Here is an 18,357-nt window from a genome sequence, read left to right on the forward strand (position 1 = left end):
CGCAACCTGCAGGCTTCGAAAAACCCGCTGTGATGGAGAGCTACCCTGCAGCTTTTGTCGGTTGCGCGACATAAAATGTTCATATCGGAAAATCAATCGTGTTCGGAATCGCGTTTCATTGCACACCAAGTCTCCTTCAGGGTCTACATCAGAGTCAACCGCCGACCAAGACCCGAAGAACGAGACAGATCCAGCGGAGTCATCCGTTGCCGAAACTCTTCCAAGTGAGATAGTTCACCCAATTATCACTGCAGCCCAGACCGGGCTGCCCACAGAAGTATCTCAATTGTATTATGGCGCATGCTCTCATTTTTCAAGCCTTCAACAGATTCATCGAAGCGTCACCATTGATTCCGATCAGACGCAATTTTCTGCTGGCGCCGGAGATGATTGGCAGGCAGGACTAGATATATACGGTCACTGCGAGTTGTTCTTTGGATCTTCCCGAAATTCAAATGGAACGCGACTGCCTGGAGTTGACAGAGAGCTGGCTTTTCTGTCGTATGATTTAGCCCAGCGCTTCCTCCAATGCTATTTTCAAGGGATTCATCAAGTCTTTCCATTTTGGTCTGCGAAAGACCTTGAAGGAATGCTGGACGGTCTCTATGGAAGAATCCCCAATGTAAACCTTCAACAAACTGATCGCATCATCATTCTGACATCTTTGGCCATCGGCGCTACCTCAACTGAGCATTCCTATTGGGCTGAAGCATTGTACGAACGCTCCAAATCGGAGAGTGATCTCCGCAGTGACATTGTCAATATATCTACTGTTCAGATTCAATTGCTACTCATAAGTAATCCCTCCCGACCAATGTAAGGGTCTCTCGATGGTTTTTATGCTCATTCTATGATACAGTCACTATCAGATTGTCTGCGGTCGGCCAAATTTGTCTTATCTCCAACTAGGTTCGGCGGCACGCTTGGCTTTTGCGGCCGGTATGCATAGGGATATTGACTATCCATCCCATTCTATGCACCCAGGGTCAGCAGCTAAGCGCTGCGAAGAACGAAGAGTCACATTTTGGAGCATGGCCTTTTTTGAGCGGTATGATTTCTCGGTCACAAGTGGAGAGAAGATGAAACTTGCTTATCGGATTTTTCAGTTGGACGTCTTACTCTATGGGTCGGCCTAATGCAATCAGTGCGACTGACAGCTCATGCCCTCATCCTGAACGCCAGCCATTCATCTCGATACTAGCACAGCTATCTGAAATCATGCTGAAATCGAAGAACGATATATATGGCCAGCAACAGATATCTCTACCATCTTTGCGGAAGAGTGCTCAGAATATCTTCAGTGATCTGCAAGGGTTCACCGCGAAAGTGCAAAATCTTATGAATTTTGACTTGAATAGCACACCTTGCTTTCCAGGCGTTGATATCAAACATGTTTACTTGATTAATTGTAGGTCACAGCCACATCTCACCGTCCTCCTCTAATGCATTTAGTTTACAACCACACCGTTTTAACCACATTCAAGCCATTCTTAACGATCTATAGATCATGGCAGAAGAATCGACATGTGGAGGAAAATAGCTCTCAGCTAGCTTTCCAGTCGGACTCATGGCTTAGTTTAGCATGTCGTGTTACTGTTAAAGCCGCTGTTCGCCTTATAAGTTTTACGAAGAATGCTTCCCGCATCGACCCAGACGTGAGAGTAAGTAGAGTTGCAGCCCGAAATTAAATCCGAATGCTAACCCTTATTAAGACACAACGATACTTTTGCTGGTATATCGTCAATGCATGTTTCATACTACTTGAGGACATTCTCAGAGATTCAGAAAACACAAATGCACATCTACAGCTCATAGATCAAGCCATGGGATTCCTGTTGGCGTTGCCTCACGCTGACGTCGTCTCACGCATGATGTTGGTTATCTCTCGGCTGCGACACAAAGTTGTGGAGCAGTTAGAAATAACAGAGACAGGACCTCATATACCTCGTGAGGACTATTTGCAGCCTCAGTACAGCAGGCAACTTGGATTGCCTCCGCAGTCCACTCCAGTGGCAGCGTTTCAACCGGCAGTTGCGCCAATACTCGAGTCAGACATGATCGGACGATCCGACTTGGAAGACACAACTAACGGTCTGGCTGAAGAGAACAATGGTGGCTTCAATTTCGATGTGCTTGCTGCGGATTTTGGAAATTTGTTTGATTTTAGTACAATGGACATAAGCAGCATGGAGGATATCTTAAACACGGAGACGGATTGGCGCTACCGGAATCAGTTCAATTATGAATCAAGTGGCGTACATTCATGAACAATACGAAATCGATAACAATAATTTCATTGAAGCCAACCATAGAAAATTTTGAAATTTAATCATTTTTTATATTATCCAGTGATGCATAAAATTTGCCTCATCGGACATAATATTTCCGACGGTCCAGTACTACCATCGGCAATATCCACTAATCCCGAAGCCCAACCCGAAGTATTGAATCCCTTAGCCAGTAAAGAAACCGAAGGTGTCTTGGGTTTTTCCTCTTTTTTCGACAGAGATCAAGCTGAGAGATCAGTCAGTAGACATGTTTCATTACTTTGGAACGTGTCAGATGCAATATAGATGTTTACCTGGTGTAAACCGCGCAGTAAACAGGCATATTGTGAAAAGACAGTATACTTGATAGAAAGCTTTAGTTCCATAAGGTTGAATTTAGCGCCACCTATGTGACATTTGGTTGACAAAGCCGACGTATATCCGTTATCCACTAGGCAATCCCTTTTACCATCGGCCAGACACATCTACGCAGTTTATTTAAGAAAAGACGGATCGCACTCGGTATTGAAACATTAGTTCCCTCTGTTTAATGTGAATTTTCGCCGTTGAGTTAGTGGGTCCAGACTTTTTCCCTTATTCTATACATATTGTCCCCTTACCTAGAAGGAAAAGATAAAAATAAGCGATATGGGGGTGGAACAGAATCAGAATTCGTTACCCAATGGTAAGTACCTAATATAACTACCAGCAGATACTTTTTTGATCATTGGTACACAAAGAACAGGTGTTAACCAAAATGCAGAAAAAGATGAGGAACATGTTGACCCAGCATTGATGCCTCCATCACCTGAAGAAAGAAGCCATGCTTCAGCTGAAACCCTCGGTCCAGTCAACTCCTCCAAAACAGAGGAAGAGAACAATGCTGCCTTTGATCTGGCTGATTTCCTTCAAAAGGGCATTCTGGAGCGGCGCAGTACTACAGGAGGGCCATCAAAGAAGCTGGGGGTCTGCTTTCAGAATTTTACAGTCAAAGGAACCATGTCCTCTAATTCTAAAGTCAGAACTGTGCCCACTGCAGTTCTTGGAACATTTGGACCCGATCTGTACCATATCATCTCCAACATGATACCTGCCTTGAAGATCGGATCAGTTCCAACTCACGACCTAATACACAGCTTCACCGGGATCGTTAACGCTGGAGAGATGATGCTAGTTCTTGGACGACCAGGGGCAGGATGCTCAACGTTTCTGAAGTCGATAGCTAATGATCGAGAAAGTTATGCTGCGGTTGAGGGGGATGTGTACTACGGACAACTATCGGCAGAGCAACAAAGAAAGAACTACCGTGGTGAAGTGGTGTATAACGAAGAAGACGATCGTCACTTTCCAACCCTGACAGTCTCACAAACCCTGAAACTGGCACTACTCAACAAGACGAGGAAAAGGGATAGATGGAGCATACCGACTCTGCTTGCTTCATTTCTGGAAGTGCTCGGAATGCCACATGTGAAAGAGACAGTTGTTGGAAATGAATTTGTTCGAGGTAATTGATAGCCCCTTTCATGACCGCGCACGGGAAACTGACGAGAATCATGTACGGCAGGTGTTTCAGGAGGTGAGAGAAAACGAGTTAGTATTGCAGAGACCATGGCAACAAAGGCATCAGTGGTGTGCTGGGACAACTCAACCCGTGGCCTAGATGCCAATACTGCGCTGGAATTTGCGCGCGCCCTACGAACAATGACCGATATCAGTCATCGAACAACACTGGTGACTTTGTACCAAGCCGGAGAGTCTCTTTACGAGCTCATGGATAAGGTTCTACTCATTGAGGAAGGTCGGATGCTCTATCAAGGACCTGCTTCGGAAGCCAAGGTATACTTTGAAGATTTGGGATTCCTGTGCCACCCAAGACAGTGAGAACAAAGAACCCCCTCTATCAAGCCAGAATGCTAATCGGGTCATTTTATTATCCAGGACAACCGCAGACTTCTTGACATCAGTATGTGATGTTAGTGCTCGACAGTTTCAACCAGGTCGAGAGGAAACTACGCCGAAAACTGCCGCAGAATTAGAGGAAGCATTTCAGCTAAGCTCGCATTACAAAAAGGTTCTTGACGATGTTGAGACGTACAAAACGACGAAAGAAACACAAATGGAGCATCACCATCGATTTGAAAAAACCGTCCATTCCTGTAAGTTTGCGACTTCTGTTGCTATTCTCCGGTGTCTAACACACATGATAGCCAAAAGCAAGTCTGTTTCCAAGCAATCGGTGTGGACTGTTTCATTCCTAAAACAAGTCTTAACGTGCACTAAGCGTGAGGCATGGCTAGTCTGGGGAGACAAAGCATCACTTGTGACCAAAATTTTCACCATCGTGGCTAACAGTCTCATTGTCGGCTCCTTGTTCTACGGAAAACTTCCAGACACTAGCTCGGCCTTCACCAGAGGCAGTACTGCATTTTTCTCCATTGTATTTCTTGGCTGGCTACAAATGACTGAACTGATGCCTGCAGTCTCCGGTCGGCCAGTTATCAACCGTCATACACAGTATGCATTTTATCGACCTTCTGCAGTGGTCATTGCCAGGGTGCTTCTGGACCTGGTGCTTGTTTTACCAATGACGATTCTCTTTGGAATTGTTGTGTATTTCTTAGCCCAGCTAGATGTGGATGCGGGAAAATTTTTCATTTACTTGTTGTTTGTCTACACTGCCACCATCTGCCTGACAGCTCTCTACCGCATGTTTGCAGCGCTTTCGCCTACCATCGATGATGCAGTCAGATTTGGAGGTACCGGTAAGTTATTTCGACAGCTGTTTGTCTCAGTTCAGGACATTGGCTCACTCCTACAGCATTGAACATTTTGATCATCTACTCTGGTTATGTCGTGTCCAAGCCGGACCTCCTCAAGAATTCGATTTGGTTTGGCTGGCTATATTATCTCAATCCCGTTGCCTATGGATTTGAAGCTCTCTTGACAAACGAACTATCCAACCGTCAGATGGAGTGTTCACAATCCAATTTAGTGCCTCAGGGTCCTAATACGTCTCCAGAGTACCAAGGATGTAGCCTACCTGGATCTCATCTTGGCAGTACGGAAGTTTCAGGAGCTGATTATCTGGCTGCCTCATTGTCCTAGTATGTCTCCAGCTTCGATAATATTAGATCAAGTCTGACAGTGATTCAGCTACCGAAAACATTTATGGCCTTCATTTGGAGTCATCATCGCTTACACAGTTCTTTACATTCTTATCACCGCCATTGCAAGCGAAACCTTGAAGTTTCGTGGAAATGGAGGAGGGGCTCTGGTTTTCAAAAGCAAGCGCCAGGAAGACGTGCAACAGCCTTCTCTCGACGATGCAGACCTGGAAGCATCTGAAAAATCCCCAGAGTCTGCGAATTCGAAAACCGACCGCATCTTCAGTTTTGAAGATATTACATACGATGTTTCGTATGGTGATGGAACTCGAAGGCTCCTGAATGGAATCACCGGTTATGTGAAGCCTGGTAGCATGATAGCCCTGATGGGATCGTCGGGCGCAGGTAAGACCACTTTGCTTAACACTCTCTCCCAGAGACAAAAAACCGGCGTGATCAATGGTAAAATGCTGGTCAACGGATTGCCCTTGCCTTCTGATTTTAAGCGAATGGCTGGGTTCTGTGAACAAATGGACCTCCACGACGAATCATCGACAATCCTTGAGGCTTTCGAATTCTCAGCGCTCCTGCGCCAAGCAAGGGATATTCCTAAATCGGAAAAGCTGAGCTACGCTAGGAAAATCCTAGGTCTCTTGGAACTAGCTGGTATTCAGGATGCTCTTATTTCATCATTATCCGTTGAGCAGAAGAAGAGGGTCACTATCGGAGTTGAATTGGGTTTGTCCTTCCATCAGTCACTTATTTGATACATTATACTAATCGTCGACCTTTTGTAGCTGCGAAGCCGGATCTCCTGGTTTTCCTTGACGAGCCAACCAGCGGTCTCGACAGTCAAGCCGCTGCCTCAATTGTTCGATTCCTGAGGAAGCTTTGTAATGATGGGCAAGCGATTATCTGCACAATTCACCAGCCATCATCGCAGCTTCTAGAGCAGTTCGATGGGATTCTAGCGCTTGGCCCAGGAGGGAATACACTATATAACGGACCTGTGGGGCAGAATGGGTCAGTTGTGGTGCAATACTTCGCCAAGAGGGGCTTTTCCTGTCCCCCAGCAAAAAATGTTGCTGAATTCGTTCTCGAAACGGCAATGCAGCCCTCCATGTTGAATGGCAAATTGATCCACTGGGGCGAGGAATGGAAGGTTTCAGAAGAGGCCAGGCGCATTCGAAGGGAAATCGAAGCTTTCGGTGTCTCGCAACCTCAACAATCGACTCAAAAATCTACGTCCGAATATGCAATGCCTGTAGTCTATCAATCCTGGCTACTTACACGGCGACTATTCATTCAGTACTGGCGCGATCCATCATACTATTATAGCAGGATTTTCGTCAACGTGATTTTGGGAATCTTCAACGGTTTTGTAAGTTGAATCGTTGATATACCTAACCTACTGAATCCATCGCTGACCGTCTAGACATTCTGGCAACTGGGAACAAACGTTGCAAGCATGCAGAACCGTATGTTTACCGTCGCTCTAATTGCTCTGATTCCCCCTGTTATTGTCAACAGCGTGGTTCCAAAATTCTACCAGAATCGTGCATTATGGGAGACTCGAGAGCTGCCCAGTCGCATATATGGGTATGTGGCTTTCTGTACTGCCAATGTAGTTTGCGAAGTTCCGATTGCCATTATCTCTGGTACTATCTACTGGCTGCTTTGGTACTTCCCAGTCGGATTCTCGTCCTCTGTTTCAATTTCCGGCTATGTTTATCTCATGACTATTCTCTTCTCGTTATTCCAAGCCAGTTGGGGTCAATGGATTTGCGCGTTCGCTCCTTCATATACCGTTGTGTCAAATGTAGGTTGACAAATTGCTTTGCACTTCTTGAGAAAACAAGCTAACAACCCGAAGCTCCTTCCCTTTTTCTTCGTGATGGTGAATCTCTTCAATGGAGTCTTCGTTCCATACAATGATTTCCCGGTGTTTTGGAAATATTGGATGTACTACGTCAATCCCATTATGTGGTGGATTCGTGGAGTACTTTCCGCCGTCCTCCCTGGAAGTCCAGTTAGGTGTGCTGACTCGGAGCTTGCCAATTTCAACCCACCACCTGGAATGACCTGCGCAGAGTATGCCGGTAATTTTGTCTCTGAAATCGCAAATGCAGGATACCTTACCTCACCCGACGCCACCTTCGATTGTGGATATTGTCCATACAAAGATGGACAAGAATACATGAAGACGCTCAATGTCCGCGTGGGTGAAAAGTGGCAATGCTTTTGCATCTTCCTTGCTTTTGTAATCGTCAATTGGGCCCTGATTTACTTCTTCATATACACCGTGCGGATTCGTCGATGGAGCTTCGGAATGGGCCTCCTCTTCAGTGGTATCCAAGGCATTTCGAGGTTTATGAGTCGTGTGTTCACTAAAGCTGAAAAGAACGACAAGTCGGCGGTGTGAAGCGAAAGTAATAAATGATAGAAATCGCGTGTGGCTTTGAAAGGAAGAACGCTGTGGTTCAATTATTCGCTCATAAAAGGGTTCGAATGATTTGAGGATTTTGAGGAGATGTGGGAAATTCTCATGCAGATTAATATAGAATTCGTTTTTAAAATAACATTCATAATTATTAGTCTCATCCACTCCTACATCATATGTTTGGAAGGAACTGAGCGTTAGATCTCGCACGTCGGTGAAAGGGCCGCGTGACTAGTAAGTCTTTGGGCCTCTGGCACATACCGTAAACTTGAGTAGCTCCTCAGGAAACTCCAGCAAACCTAAATATCTGGCAATGTCAACTTGACAACGAGTTATTGTTGTAGTTCAGAGGTGTGAATCGATTACTCAGAGGAGGACATGAGGCTATATATATATCTACACATTGAAGGCGTCTACTTGCATCATGTATTTCTTCCACGCAAAAAAATCTGGAAGCTTCTTGATCTGCAACAGCCTCATATCGCAACAGTAATATATAGTGAAATGGGGATAGCTCAATGGCAGTCTGGCATAGCAGACAGGTCGATATCAATATCTAATACAAAAGGAAGAAGTACGCAACAAACACGCTATATAAGAAGAATAACGTGATCGCACTTCACTGAACAAGCCATGCTCCATGTTGAAGTGATCATGTCGGAGGCTGCGTGTCCGAATCATACGAGTCGATGCCTATGGCATACATCTATTGTCAATATATCGATGTCAGGTGATACTGTAAGCTATCGGGGCCCACTTAGTCGTCAAGAAGTCTGTGTAATATTACCCCTATTTTTGGGTGCTTTTGTACTAGGTTCTTACTTATTTCGGGTGCCCGGGGCATCAATACATCCGGTCTTAATGCAGTATTCGTAAGGAATGCCTGACACACCCCCTCAGCGGCGCCAGTACGGCACTGCGCTGCTGAATGCATTTCAGACCTTTGAATCTGCTTCTTCCCTAGACATCATCCTCCGGTCCTCCGATCCAATGCCTCCAGCCTGCGAGTCCTCCAGTCCAATGCTTCCGGCACAGTGCCTATCTATCGGATATCAGATGTCGAATGTCGATCATCCTGAGCAGTCAGATGAAGGCCTCATGCTGCTGCCTCGAGAGCAGCTTCATCAGTCCGTCAGCAAGCATCCTTGCTGTCGGCACCCAGCGGATTGCAATACGGCCTTCGTGAACATCCTGTCTCAGCCACAAATGGTGTATATCCACATGTCGGAGCTAAGTGTCAAATGGAGCGTCACGGCTAGTGAGCAGGTGGATCGCTCGCTCATGCAATTAATGGTGATAGCATGCTCTGGGTCGAATCTTTCATATCTGGGAAGCCTTCTGCACCATTGGATGTGCTTCCCGGCTTCGGACAAGCCTAGGAGCTCTGCTTCAGTGGTGGAGGTTGTCACCATCCGCTGTTTAGTGGCTTTGCAGTCTACAGGTCCTGCATAGACCTGGCAGATATGCCCTGCAGAGCTTTTTCGGTCAGGGTGATCGGCGTATGATGCGGCTTTTGCTGCGTCAGGTCGAGTTATCATGGGGGCATATCCTAATGATCCGACCTTTTGCTGATATAGGCGGTATCCTGGACATTTGCCGTAACATCAAACGGCTTCAAATAATCTACTGACATCGGAGATAAGACGATAGATCGGTCGGTGAGGTTATATCGGCTGGCGATGCTAATAATATAGCTATCCTGGCACAGCCATAGCTTCTTCACTTGCCGGTCTCTCAAAATGCGGATGTTTAGGAACCATTCTGCCTCTCCATGATCAGTCAATTCCCAACTCTTCTCAAGCTCTTTTTCTAGCTGACGTGATCTCTCTTCAGCAGTTCGATGACTCGCTATCAAGATATCATCCACATAGAAGATCACAATGATACCGTCTCCGATAAACACACACTGATCCTCTGGGGTCTGTTTTAGGTCGAGTTTCCTTAGGATACTTGCCGCTTCCTACTGCTACAGGCGCGGTGATATCCTAAGGCCATACATCGCTTTTCGGAGCCTCCAGCACTTGCCGGTAACTCAAAACCTTCGGGTATTCGGGTGTAAATTTCTTTTTGAAGCTTGCTATTCAGAAATGCTGTCGCGCAACACTGACCTGCAGAGTTAAAGGCCGGAGTCATGGTAGCGCCGAAGGCTAAACAGAACGCCCCTGGGATATGTCAATACTCCATACAATTAAATCCCGTGTGAATCAGAACAAACATACCGAGATGTCCAAAACAAACGCACGAGAAGGTGTTTCCAATAATAAACTCAAGGATACTGGAGAGAACCAGCAGCAATCCATCAAAAAGAATCAAGACTCCCCTGTATCTAGTCAGCAGGGCTCACGAATGGGCTCCGAGAAATCTTACGTGAATGCAGCGCCGCCTCCTCCAGCGCCCCTCTATGCCATCAAGCAACAACAAAGTGGTGAGGTTGCCAACACCAATGCTCCCAGTCCCCTGTGGTTAAAATATTAGCGCTAGATCTTCCAATATAGGAAATATTGTCAATCCATGCAGTGGAGTCGGATTGGCCAAATTCTTTGTAAGGGCTGACTGGTGGTGCATCATGGGGGTCAGGTATAGTCTCTCGAACTGCTCCGCAGACAGGGTCACAGAGGTCGGAACCTGCGTCAACCCAGGCATATTTCCATTCTCGAAGTGCTGAGTCTTGGAGCGGATGAGATGGTCTTCGGCGTCCGTTTAGTCGACTGTCATGATGATAGCTTGTATAGAAAATTTGGACAATTTTCGGGTGAAAGAGTAGACAAGCTCGAATTGGCGGCTTGTTCATTTCAGCGATCAGGGGTGTACCTTTATACATCTTTAGACATGGAGGGTGACGTCGTCGGATTTTCCGATCCAACCTCTTCGAATATCAAAACCACGTCGGAAGCTAGATACGCAATTTTTGGTGAACAGAAGCCCATCGGAAGCTGCATTGGGAGGGCTGTCGAGAGTATCCCTGTATTGCGGGGTAAATCCAGGGTCAACAGAGTTTACCCCATTGAATTTTCCATGGTCATAGCTTGTGTTGAATTCATGGATAGGAAGAGATATTCTATGATTAGCAAGCCCGCAATGAACGTATCCGCAATGAAATAACCTATGGGGTTTCTTGGCTTAAACTATGCCGGCAATGGTGACTAAACTGGGGCGAAGGTCCGGTTCTATCAGCCGGGATTGGGCGATCCCAAATATACTGTTACCTGTAGCAAACTCGCCAACTTTGATAGGCCGTAAGTCTAAGGCCCAACATGCATTGCCGATCATTGTTTTGTGTGTTTACAGTCGAGTCAACCAATAGACACTTCTATGGTTGCTCGAGGTATCTCGCGACGTTATAGAGTGAGAGCTTCAACGAAAAAAGGGTTCGATATTGACTGCTTCTCGCTTTGCGTTTGAAAGAGCGCAAAATCTTGCAATCGCACGGTTCGGCGGTCTTATTGGCTATCGACAGCGTCTTGCTCGACAATTTAATGGCCAGTTTCACTGTAGACCAAATCTCTGTTGAACAGTGGGACTTCATGTTCAGTCCTCATTTCGTGGAATAGGTTAGTCGTCATGACGTTAAAGTCCAGGCAATCTTCCGAATGCAGCCGATTCCGAACCAATTGTTTGGGGCGAAACACCCGCAGTTATCCGCATTCTGCCCCGGAAATCACATCATAATGTTGTAGATCCCTCCAGTCAAGTTTAGTTCTACCAGTTAGGAAAAAGGACTTTATAAAATATGCCGAGCCTCTTCCCGTAAGAGAGCTAAATGAACGGTCATCTTCTAAAGTTAGATTTCCTACACCAGCCTGCCATAGAGCCATATACCCTAAAGTGGCAGTACAGAATTGCGCAAAGCATTGGCATTGCGGCCGAGACAATACATCATGAAGAGTATTTTCGTATCACATTCTGCCAAAGAGCAAATCATCCCTTTTCGGTATTGATTAGCTTCTAAATATCAGCACTCATGGGCATCGTAATCAATTACCATATGCGTACTTGGTTACATCGCTGATATAGAAACAAGTGGTCTTCACCAAATTTACTTCGATACAAATGGGAATATCAAAATATAAAGCGTGTAATGTACGTGTATGAATGAGGCTTTCAATTTATTCATCAATAGTAGCTGAAGGATAAACGAAAAACGCAATTTAATATTTCCCCAGTATAACTTGCTTATTCCAGAAAAGAACAGCCTTCAATTCCTCGCCATCTTTGATTTCCTTGAACGGAGTCCCATAGTCCTTCACTGGATAGAATGACACAATCTCATCAAGAGGAAAGTTGGCATTTGCATGTTGCTCAATAAGATAAGGTAGCATCTAACCAACAGTTAGCTATGGGTATTTGGGAAGAGAGATGTTCTGCATATCTTTCCGGGAACGATGTGGCCTTCGCAACATCTAATGCACTGGCGCCCCATGACCAGATGAGCAAACAAATCTACCCCTGCACGCTTTCCAGGCGCGGGTGTACTTACAGTTGCTGCTTTTCCACGAGTTCCAAGGCAGTCCAAAACTTTTTCAACCACCTGGGGTATACCAGCACAGTCAACGGTGTAGTCCACACCATTTGACCCCGAGATCTTCTGAATCTGTGCAAAGACATCCTCATCCAAGCCAACAACAGCATGGCTAGCTCCTAATTTCTTAGCCAACTTCAATCGCCGAGATTGCAGATCGACTGCGATGATCAAGCTGGCCCCCCTAATATTCACCGCCATAACTGCACCCATGCCACTGAGCCAAGACCAAAGATCGCCACTGCCTTACCAGGCTGCACGTCCAGGGTGTTCAAGATAGCTCCGGCACCTGTCTGGACGCCGCAGCCAAGTGGAGCAAAGACAGCGAGTGGCGTCTCTGATGGAACCTTCACAACGGAATTGCCATTAAGAATGGCATGTCAAAGCAAATGGGCTCTGGCCGAAGAAATTCCCCTGAATATCAACGCCATCTGGTGTTGACAGTGACAGACTTCCGTCCATTCGCTTCTGTCCAAAGTTGCGCTGAGCCCATTCTTGGCAATAAGCCGGGTAATCAGATTTACATTCTAGCATGGCCACAGAAACCAAAACTCAGGAACACTTTGTCCTGCTTTTGGAGGTGCTTGACATTTTTCCCACATCCAAAATTACATCGTCGCCTTTCTGCAAGTCAGTGGATAATTCTTGAACTAGGATAGATCGTTCATAGCTTAGTGTCCGAATACAATTGGGAATGCCGCTGGCAGTGTTCCGTTCATGTCTTCCGAAACCACTTCCGATCTGATTCCTAATCCGAACATGCGCTGTCGATCACTGGTTAACCTTCCGATCACCACTCCCGCGCTAGCCCCGCGCTAGTGCCCCGCTAGACCCCAGATCAATTTCGCGATCCCCCGCCATTGGGGTTACTACAACCGAATCGTCCAAGACCAAAGCGTTTGGTGGAGCCAATTACGTATTTCGGAAATTCGGAATACGGCTACATTAACGATTATTGGTCCTTTTTCTGAGGCTGAGTCCTTGGCGATCATAATATGATTGATAGCAAAAGAAATTATTCGGCTAGGAAGTCGGTAGAAATCTAGACAGCTAGCGCCTTCCGTAATGAAAAATCATGAAATCAACACTTAAATTCACGTGGAGACCTACTCTTAACCTTGAACCTACTTTATCTTCGGGTGCCCTGTTTTCCATCATTATTACCGTGTTATCGTTCAACCATGTTTACTTCGATCCTTCCTGAGAGAGCGCCTGGCGCAACAGTCCCTCTTATCATTGGAAATAAAGACATCACAACCACAACTACATTTGACGTGAATAATCCTGGGAAAGGCTACGTTGAGCACAAATCTAGTGCTGCGCTTGTCGAAGATGCCAGACTTGCTATTGAATCAGCCGAAAAGGCCTTCCCAGCATGGTCTATCACAAAGCCCGCAGTTCGAAGAGACATCCTGTCTAAGACGGCCGACATTTTTCTGGCTCGAAAGGATGAATTTATTGGCTACATGGTTGAAGAGACTGGATCGCATCCAGAGTTTGCAGATTTTATTCTGATGCTTGGCGTGAACCTTTTGAAAGATGTTGCAGGCAAAGTATCGGGGATTGAAGCCACTTCTCCTGCGTTAGTCCAAGAAGGCACGGGCGCACTGGTTTACAAACAGCCCTATGGCGTTGTATTGGGAATCGCACCTTGGTATGTGAAACAGTCTGGGCAAAGTCGTTTGTCTAAACGTCGATAGGAACGCACCCTACATACTGGGTACTCGAGCTGTGGCACTTCCCCTTGCAGCTGGTAATAGCACAGTGCTCAAGGGTTCCGAACTCTCTCCTAAATGCTTCTGGGCAATTGGGGATGCATTTAGACAAGCCGGGCTTCCTGATGGTTGTCTCAATGTCATCTATTCGCGACCTACGGATGCCCCAGAAGTGACAACCGCCCTGATTGCTCATCCCGCAGTCAAGAAGTTGAGTTTCACTGGAAGTACTGCCACTGGGCGGAAGGTCGCCCATCTCGCAGCAGAATATATTAAGCCCGTGATCCTGGAGCTAGGAGGTAAGGCTCCTACAGTTGTTCTCGAAGATGCTGATTTAGAGAAGGCCGCTTTGGGTGCTACTCTCGGCTCATTCATACACGTAAGCGTAACTCGCATTCACCAAATGAGCTTCACTAATCCACTCTAGGCCGGTCAAGTTTGCATGTGCACAGAACGAATTATCGTTCATAGGTCTATCGCTGATAAGTTCCGCGAAGCCTTGAAAGCCTCGGTGAACAATGTTTTCGGCGGTCCTAGCACCCAGTTTGTAACTATCAACAGAGCTGCGATTTCCAAGAACAAAGACTTGGTTCGGGATGTTATTTCCAAGGGTGGCAAAGTCTTCATTGGAGATTTGGAAGCCCAAGCGGCCTCCGATACCTCGATGGGAGTGGTTATTGTTGAGGGTGTTACCACCGAGATGGACATTTACAGGACTGAATCATTCGGTCCAACAGTGTCGCTTTTCGTGGTCGACAGTGATGAAGAAGCAATCAAACTTGCTAATGATACAGAGTATGGTCTGAGTGCTTCAGTTTTCACTGAAAGCTTGGCCAGGGGATTGAAGGTTGCCAAACAGATCGACTCTGGGTATGTTCCCTTTTCGTGCATTTTCGGTTGGTTTTAATCAAGGTCGCAGGGCGGTACACATTAACTCTATGACTGTTCACGATGAAGCAGCACTTCCTCATGGTGGAGTAAAGAGTAGTGGATTCGGACGCTTTGGGACCAGCATGCTGGATGAGTTCTTATGGACTAAGTCTGTGACTTGGATGGAATAGGCGCATTTTCATCATTTAGGAGGTTTTTTTGTCACAACCATATATTTTATGAGGTCTTGGTTCTATATCCAATGTTCACAAACTGGGAAATTTTCAAATTCGTATTTACGAAGGTGTATAAGGGCCAAAGGCCGGATGCCTGATTTTGCAAGGTTGATGCCTTAAGATGCCCGAGGATGCCTAATTATAGACCGCTTTTTGACACCGCTCTATACACTGTATTGTAATTGAAGCTGTTACCATCTCTACATATGTAGCCATCGCCCTAACGCTATTCCCATCTCCATCCATCGGCGTCGTCGTCATCGCCGTGAAGCTATTCCCATCTCCCTGCGTGTAAAGTATAGGGGGGTTCTAGTGTTTACAGGATAGGGCCTGTCAACTAGGTAGGACGAAGATGGCTCCGGAACAGATGTATTATGTGAATAGTACAGAGACTGATTCTTGGAGAACCTCCAGATTCCCAAGAATGGACTATTCATCATTGATAGGAGCGGCGTAGAGTGGCGGTCAGAGTACGCTCTGTGATCGACAGTGACACGCTGGCGATAACCCGTCTCTTTGACAGGCCTCTGAAGATTCAGGATCCACTCCGTTACAATAGCAGTCCTCATTCTCGGGCAATCAATCATCTATCCATCCTCCAGAGATCTGCCAATTACACGATGTTTATCGAATAGGGGCTGATTACATTGCCCACGCTAGTGTGCCCTTAAGGCCCGTCTCTCCCTACCGTTCTGTCTGCGATGTCAGACCGCCATCGCGCTCTTCTCTCTTCACTGGGTATAATTAATACCAAATATATACTTAACTACCTAGGCGTAAATCTCATCCATAGATATATATATGCTCACACTAGTATTTAGTAAACCTTCTAGGTACAAACTTATAGTTTAATTGGATCTTCTTAGGGTGATTTTATGTAAAATCAACCGAACTGCACTTCTTACTATAGAAAACCAATAATTCTAAATATACAGGTTGGAGGATATGTAAAATACTGGCATTAATCAGAAACTTTATACGTGCCAAGTCTGTATTTGTGTATAGAATTGGGCTTTTGATGGGCTTCGATGGGCTTTAATGGGCCCCCATGAATGGAATATGGGCCGGGGGCTTGGGCCCATTTGTGGGCTTCTGAGAGGTCTAGACATGACCGCCAACCTAAAAGGTTATATATTGTCCCTCGTTTACTTAGGTATACATCATTCCAAGGTTATTGCGGAAGCAGATACATACCATAGAGACGTTCCAATGGTCGACTGAGTAGATGCCTAGGGTATCCACCTACGTGAGATAAGACTGTAGTCTCTAGCCTCTAGTCTTTAATTTCTATTTCTTTCTTTCTCTCTCTCTATCCAATGAACTTCGTTTCTTTCCGATTGAGCTACTTAATGCTTTGCCCCTGGAAGTCAGACCACCAGTTTTGGATGTGATTGCCTTTAAACAAGGTCTGTAGGTTAATTGCGGAAGGAAGAAATTTGTGGAGCTTTGGGTCCTTCCTTGACCACTTCTGCCTCTTCAACGTGGCTGACCTCACTTTGAATATTCTCTTTCTCGCTCGGGATTACTTCAGTGGTTGAATCACCGAAAAGCTCCGCTATCTCCTCCAGAGAACGTCCTTTTGTCTCGGGAAGAAGAATCCAATTCGTCACAATCGAGATCACAAGGATGACACAGAAAAGTAAATACCATTTCCATCCGAAACTGGCCATTGCGATTGGATTCAAGAACGAGAGCACGATGAGGGAGCCATAGATAACGCCCAATTCAATACTGAGACCCTTGGACCGCATTGAGTAAGGCAAGATCTCGGTTGGGTAAGACAGGATAAGAACCGAATAGGCGATGTCGTAGTGGAAATAGTAGATGAAGATGAAGGCGATTACCGCCATGCCGGCAGAATTGTTCTGCGAATTTTGATCGAAGAGGGCGGAACAAGCTGTCCAAATCACAAACGATACCAGCATTCCTATGCCTCCCCAATTCCAGAGAGCACGACGTCCGAGATAATCAACCAAAAATGCCGCCATAACACCAGCAAAGAAATTGAACAGTTGGAGGCATCCGTTGATCAGTGTTTGTGTTTTCGGGTCCTCAATCCCCACACTTTCCAGGACCAAGGGTAGATAGTATGAGACAACGGACGAACCACACCACTGGGAATAAATACCCAGAGATATTGTTATGAGAAGCCGCTTGCGCTTCCCAGGTGAGTCCACCATGCTACTCCAAGATGTTTTATGTTGTGCGTGTTCTGACGATATCCCTGTTGTGATCTCTTGCATCTCGAACTCAACGAGAGGATGGTTTGAGTCCCCACCGGCATGAAACCGGGCTAGGATCTCTCTCGCTTTTGTGATGTATCCATTGGCAATAAGCCATCTAGGTGACTCCGGAAGGAAGGGATACTGGGAAATTAATTAAGTTAGCGTTCGCATCGGTTGGTTGTATGGGGGTTTCACAAACCATAATCAGCTGGATAATTGAAAAGCCCGCTTGAGCAAGGGATGGTCCCCTCCATGCCCAGTCGGAACTTCCAAGGTTTTTCTCGGCTCCGTAGGTACACCAGGCAGCGACAACCGATCCAAGATAGAAGAACGTATAATACAACGACGTGTATTTGCCGCGATGGGTCGGGTAACAGAGTTCGCTGATGAGCATAGGTGATGGCTGGACAACTAAGATGGTTCCCATTCCTACCAAGACACGTGAAAAGATGAACATACCGAGATTGACAGCGCCTGTTTGAATAGCCGATGCAATGATCACTGTAATTACCCCGCAAAGTAGTGTTTTCTTGCGACCAAATCGATCAGAGATAAAACCAGCAAGTGGAAGTGCAAGGACGCTGCCTATGGATTGGGCTGCATTGACCACCCCCATGGTCTGCCCTTGTGGGGTTCTGAAATAGAATTTCCATGAGGGCAAGGCCTGGAGACCATTCATCAAAGATCCTTATAAAGTCAGTCATCAAAAGAAGCATTATCTGGGGTCAACGCGAAATTACCATCATAGCCACCAACGGCAGGAGACAGAAGAGGTACGAGCAAAATGAAGTTCAGGTGAAGTAAATGTGGTATGCGAAACCAAGATTTCTGATGTTTTGGAAGAACGCTTGCAAGAGCTTGTCCTACAATCTGTTCACTCCCCATTGTTTTATTCTGAACGTTCGTGTCTGAACGCTCGTGCTAGAATATCAAGGTGTTGATTTAAGGTGGACTCTGTAGGTTTTTGATTGCGTTATTTGT

At 46.0% G+C, this 18,357-nt stretch overlaps 6 protein-coding genes across 6 annotated transcripts; 4 read left to right on the forward strand and 2 right to left on the reverse strand.

Annotated features, from left to right (window-relative positions):
• Positions 1-1,122: 1,122 nt before the first annotated feature.
• Positions 1,123-2,267, forward strand: N7529_000010 (transcription factor domain-containing protein; the record flags this gene model as incomplete). The annotated part of the gene is made up of 3 exons (XM_057235541.1): positions 1,123-1,313; positions 1,505-1,661; positions 1,809-2,267. 3 exons carry the CDS (start codon positions 1,123-1,125, stop codon positions 2,265-2,267), a joined length of 807 nt encoding a protein of 268 aa, XP_057102344.1.
• Positions 2,268-3,032: 765 nt separating this feature from the next.
• Positions 3,033-7,793, forward strand: N7529_000011 (ABC-2 type transporter-domain-containing protein; the record flags this gene model as incomplete). The annotated part of the gene is made up of 10 exons (XM_057235542.1): positions 3,033-3,771; positions 3,832-4,144; positions 4,206-4,423; positions 4,475-4,684; positions 4,748-5,029; positions 5,086-5,371; positions 5,421-6,109; positions 6,169-6,752; positions 6,807-7,190; positions 7,245-7,793. Coding segments are annotated over 10 exons (4,254 nt in total), but the record flags the coding sequence as incomplete, so codon positions are not given.
• A 2,241-nt stretch (positions 7,794-10,034) lies between these two features.
• On the forward strand, positions 10,035-10,286 carry N7529_000012 (uncharacterized protein; the record flags this gene model as incomplete). The annotated part of the gene is made up of 1 exon (XM_057235543.1): positions 10,035-10,286. The coding sequence occupies one exon, from the start codon at positions 10,035-10,037 to the stop codon at positions 10,284-10,286; it is 252 nt and encodes an 83-aa protein (XP_057102346.1).
• Positions 10,287-11,959: 1,673 nt separating this feature from the next.
• N7529_000013 (uncharacterized protein) lies at positions 11,960-12,543 on the reverse strand (the record flags this gene model as incomplete). Its single annotated transcript, XM_057235544.1, has 2 exons — positions 11,960-12,130; positions 12,289-12,543. 2 exons carry the CDS (start codon positions 12,541-12,543, stop codon positions 11,960-11,962), a joined length of 426 nt encoding a protein of 141 aa, XP_057102347.1.
• Positions 12,544-13,511: 968 nt separating this feature from the next.
• N7529_000014 (aldehyde dehydrogenase) lies at positions 13,512-15,106 on the forward strand (the record flags this gene model as incomplete). The annotated part of the gene is made up of 4 exons (XM_057235545.1): positions 13,512-13,984; positions 14,031-14,424; positions 14,473-14,915; positions 14,965-15,106. 4 exons carry the CDS (start codon positions 13,512-13,514, stop codon positions 15,104-15,106), a joined length of 1,452 nt encoding a protein of 483 aa, XP_057102348.1.
• A 1,460-nt stretch (positions 15,107-16,566) lies between these two features.
• N7529_000015 (general substrate transporter) lies at positions 16,567-18,261 on the reverse strand (the record flags this gene model as incomplete). The annotated part of the gene is made up of 3 exons (XM_057235546.1): positions 16,567-17,517; positions 17,576-18,063; positions 18,117-18,261. 3 exons carry the CDS (start codon positions 18,259-18,261, stop codon positions 16,567-16,569), a joined length of 1,584 nt encoding a protein of 527 aa, XP_057102349.1.
• Between the last annotated feature and the right edge of the window lie 96 nt (positions 18,262-18,357).

The sequence above is a fragment of the Penicillium soppii genome (genome assembly GCF_028829465.1).
Source record: "Penicillium soppii strain IBT 18220 chromosome Unknown utg000001l, whole genome shotgun sequence".
NCBI classification, from domain to species: Eukaryota; Fungi; Ascomycota; class Eurotiomycetes; order Eurotiales; family Aspergillaceae; genus Penicillium; species Penicillium soppii.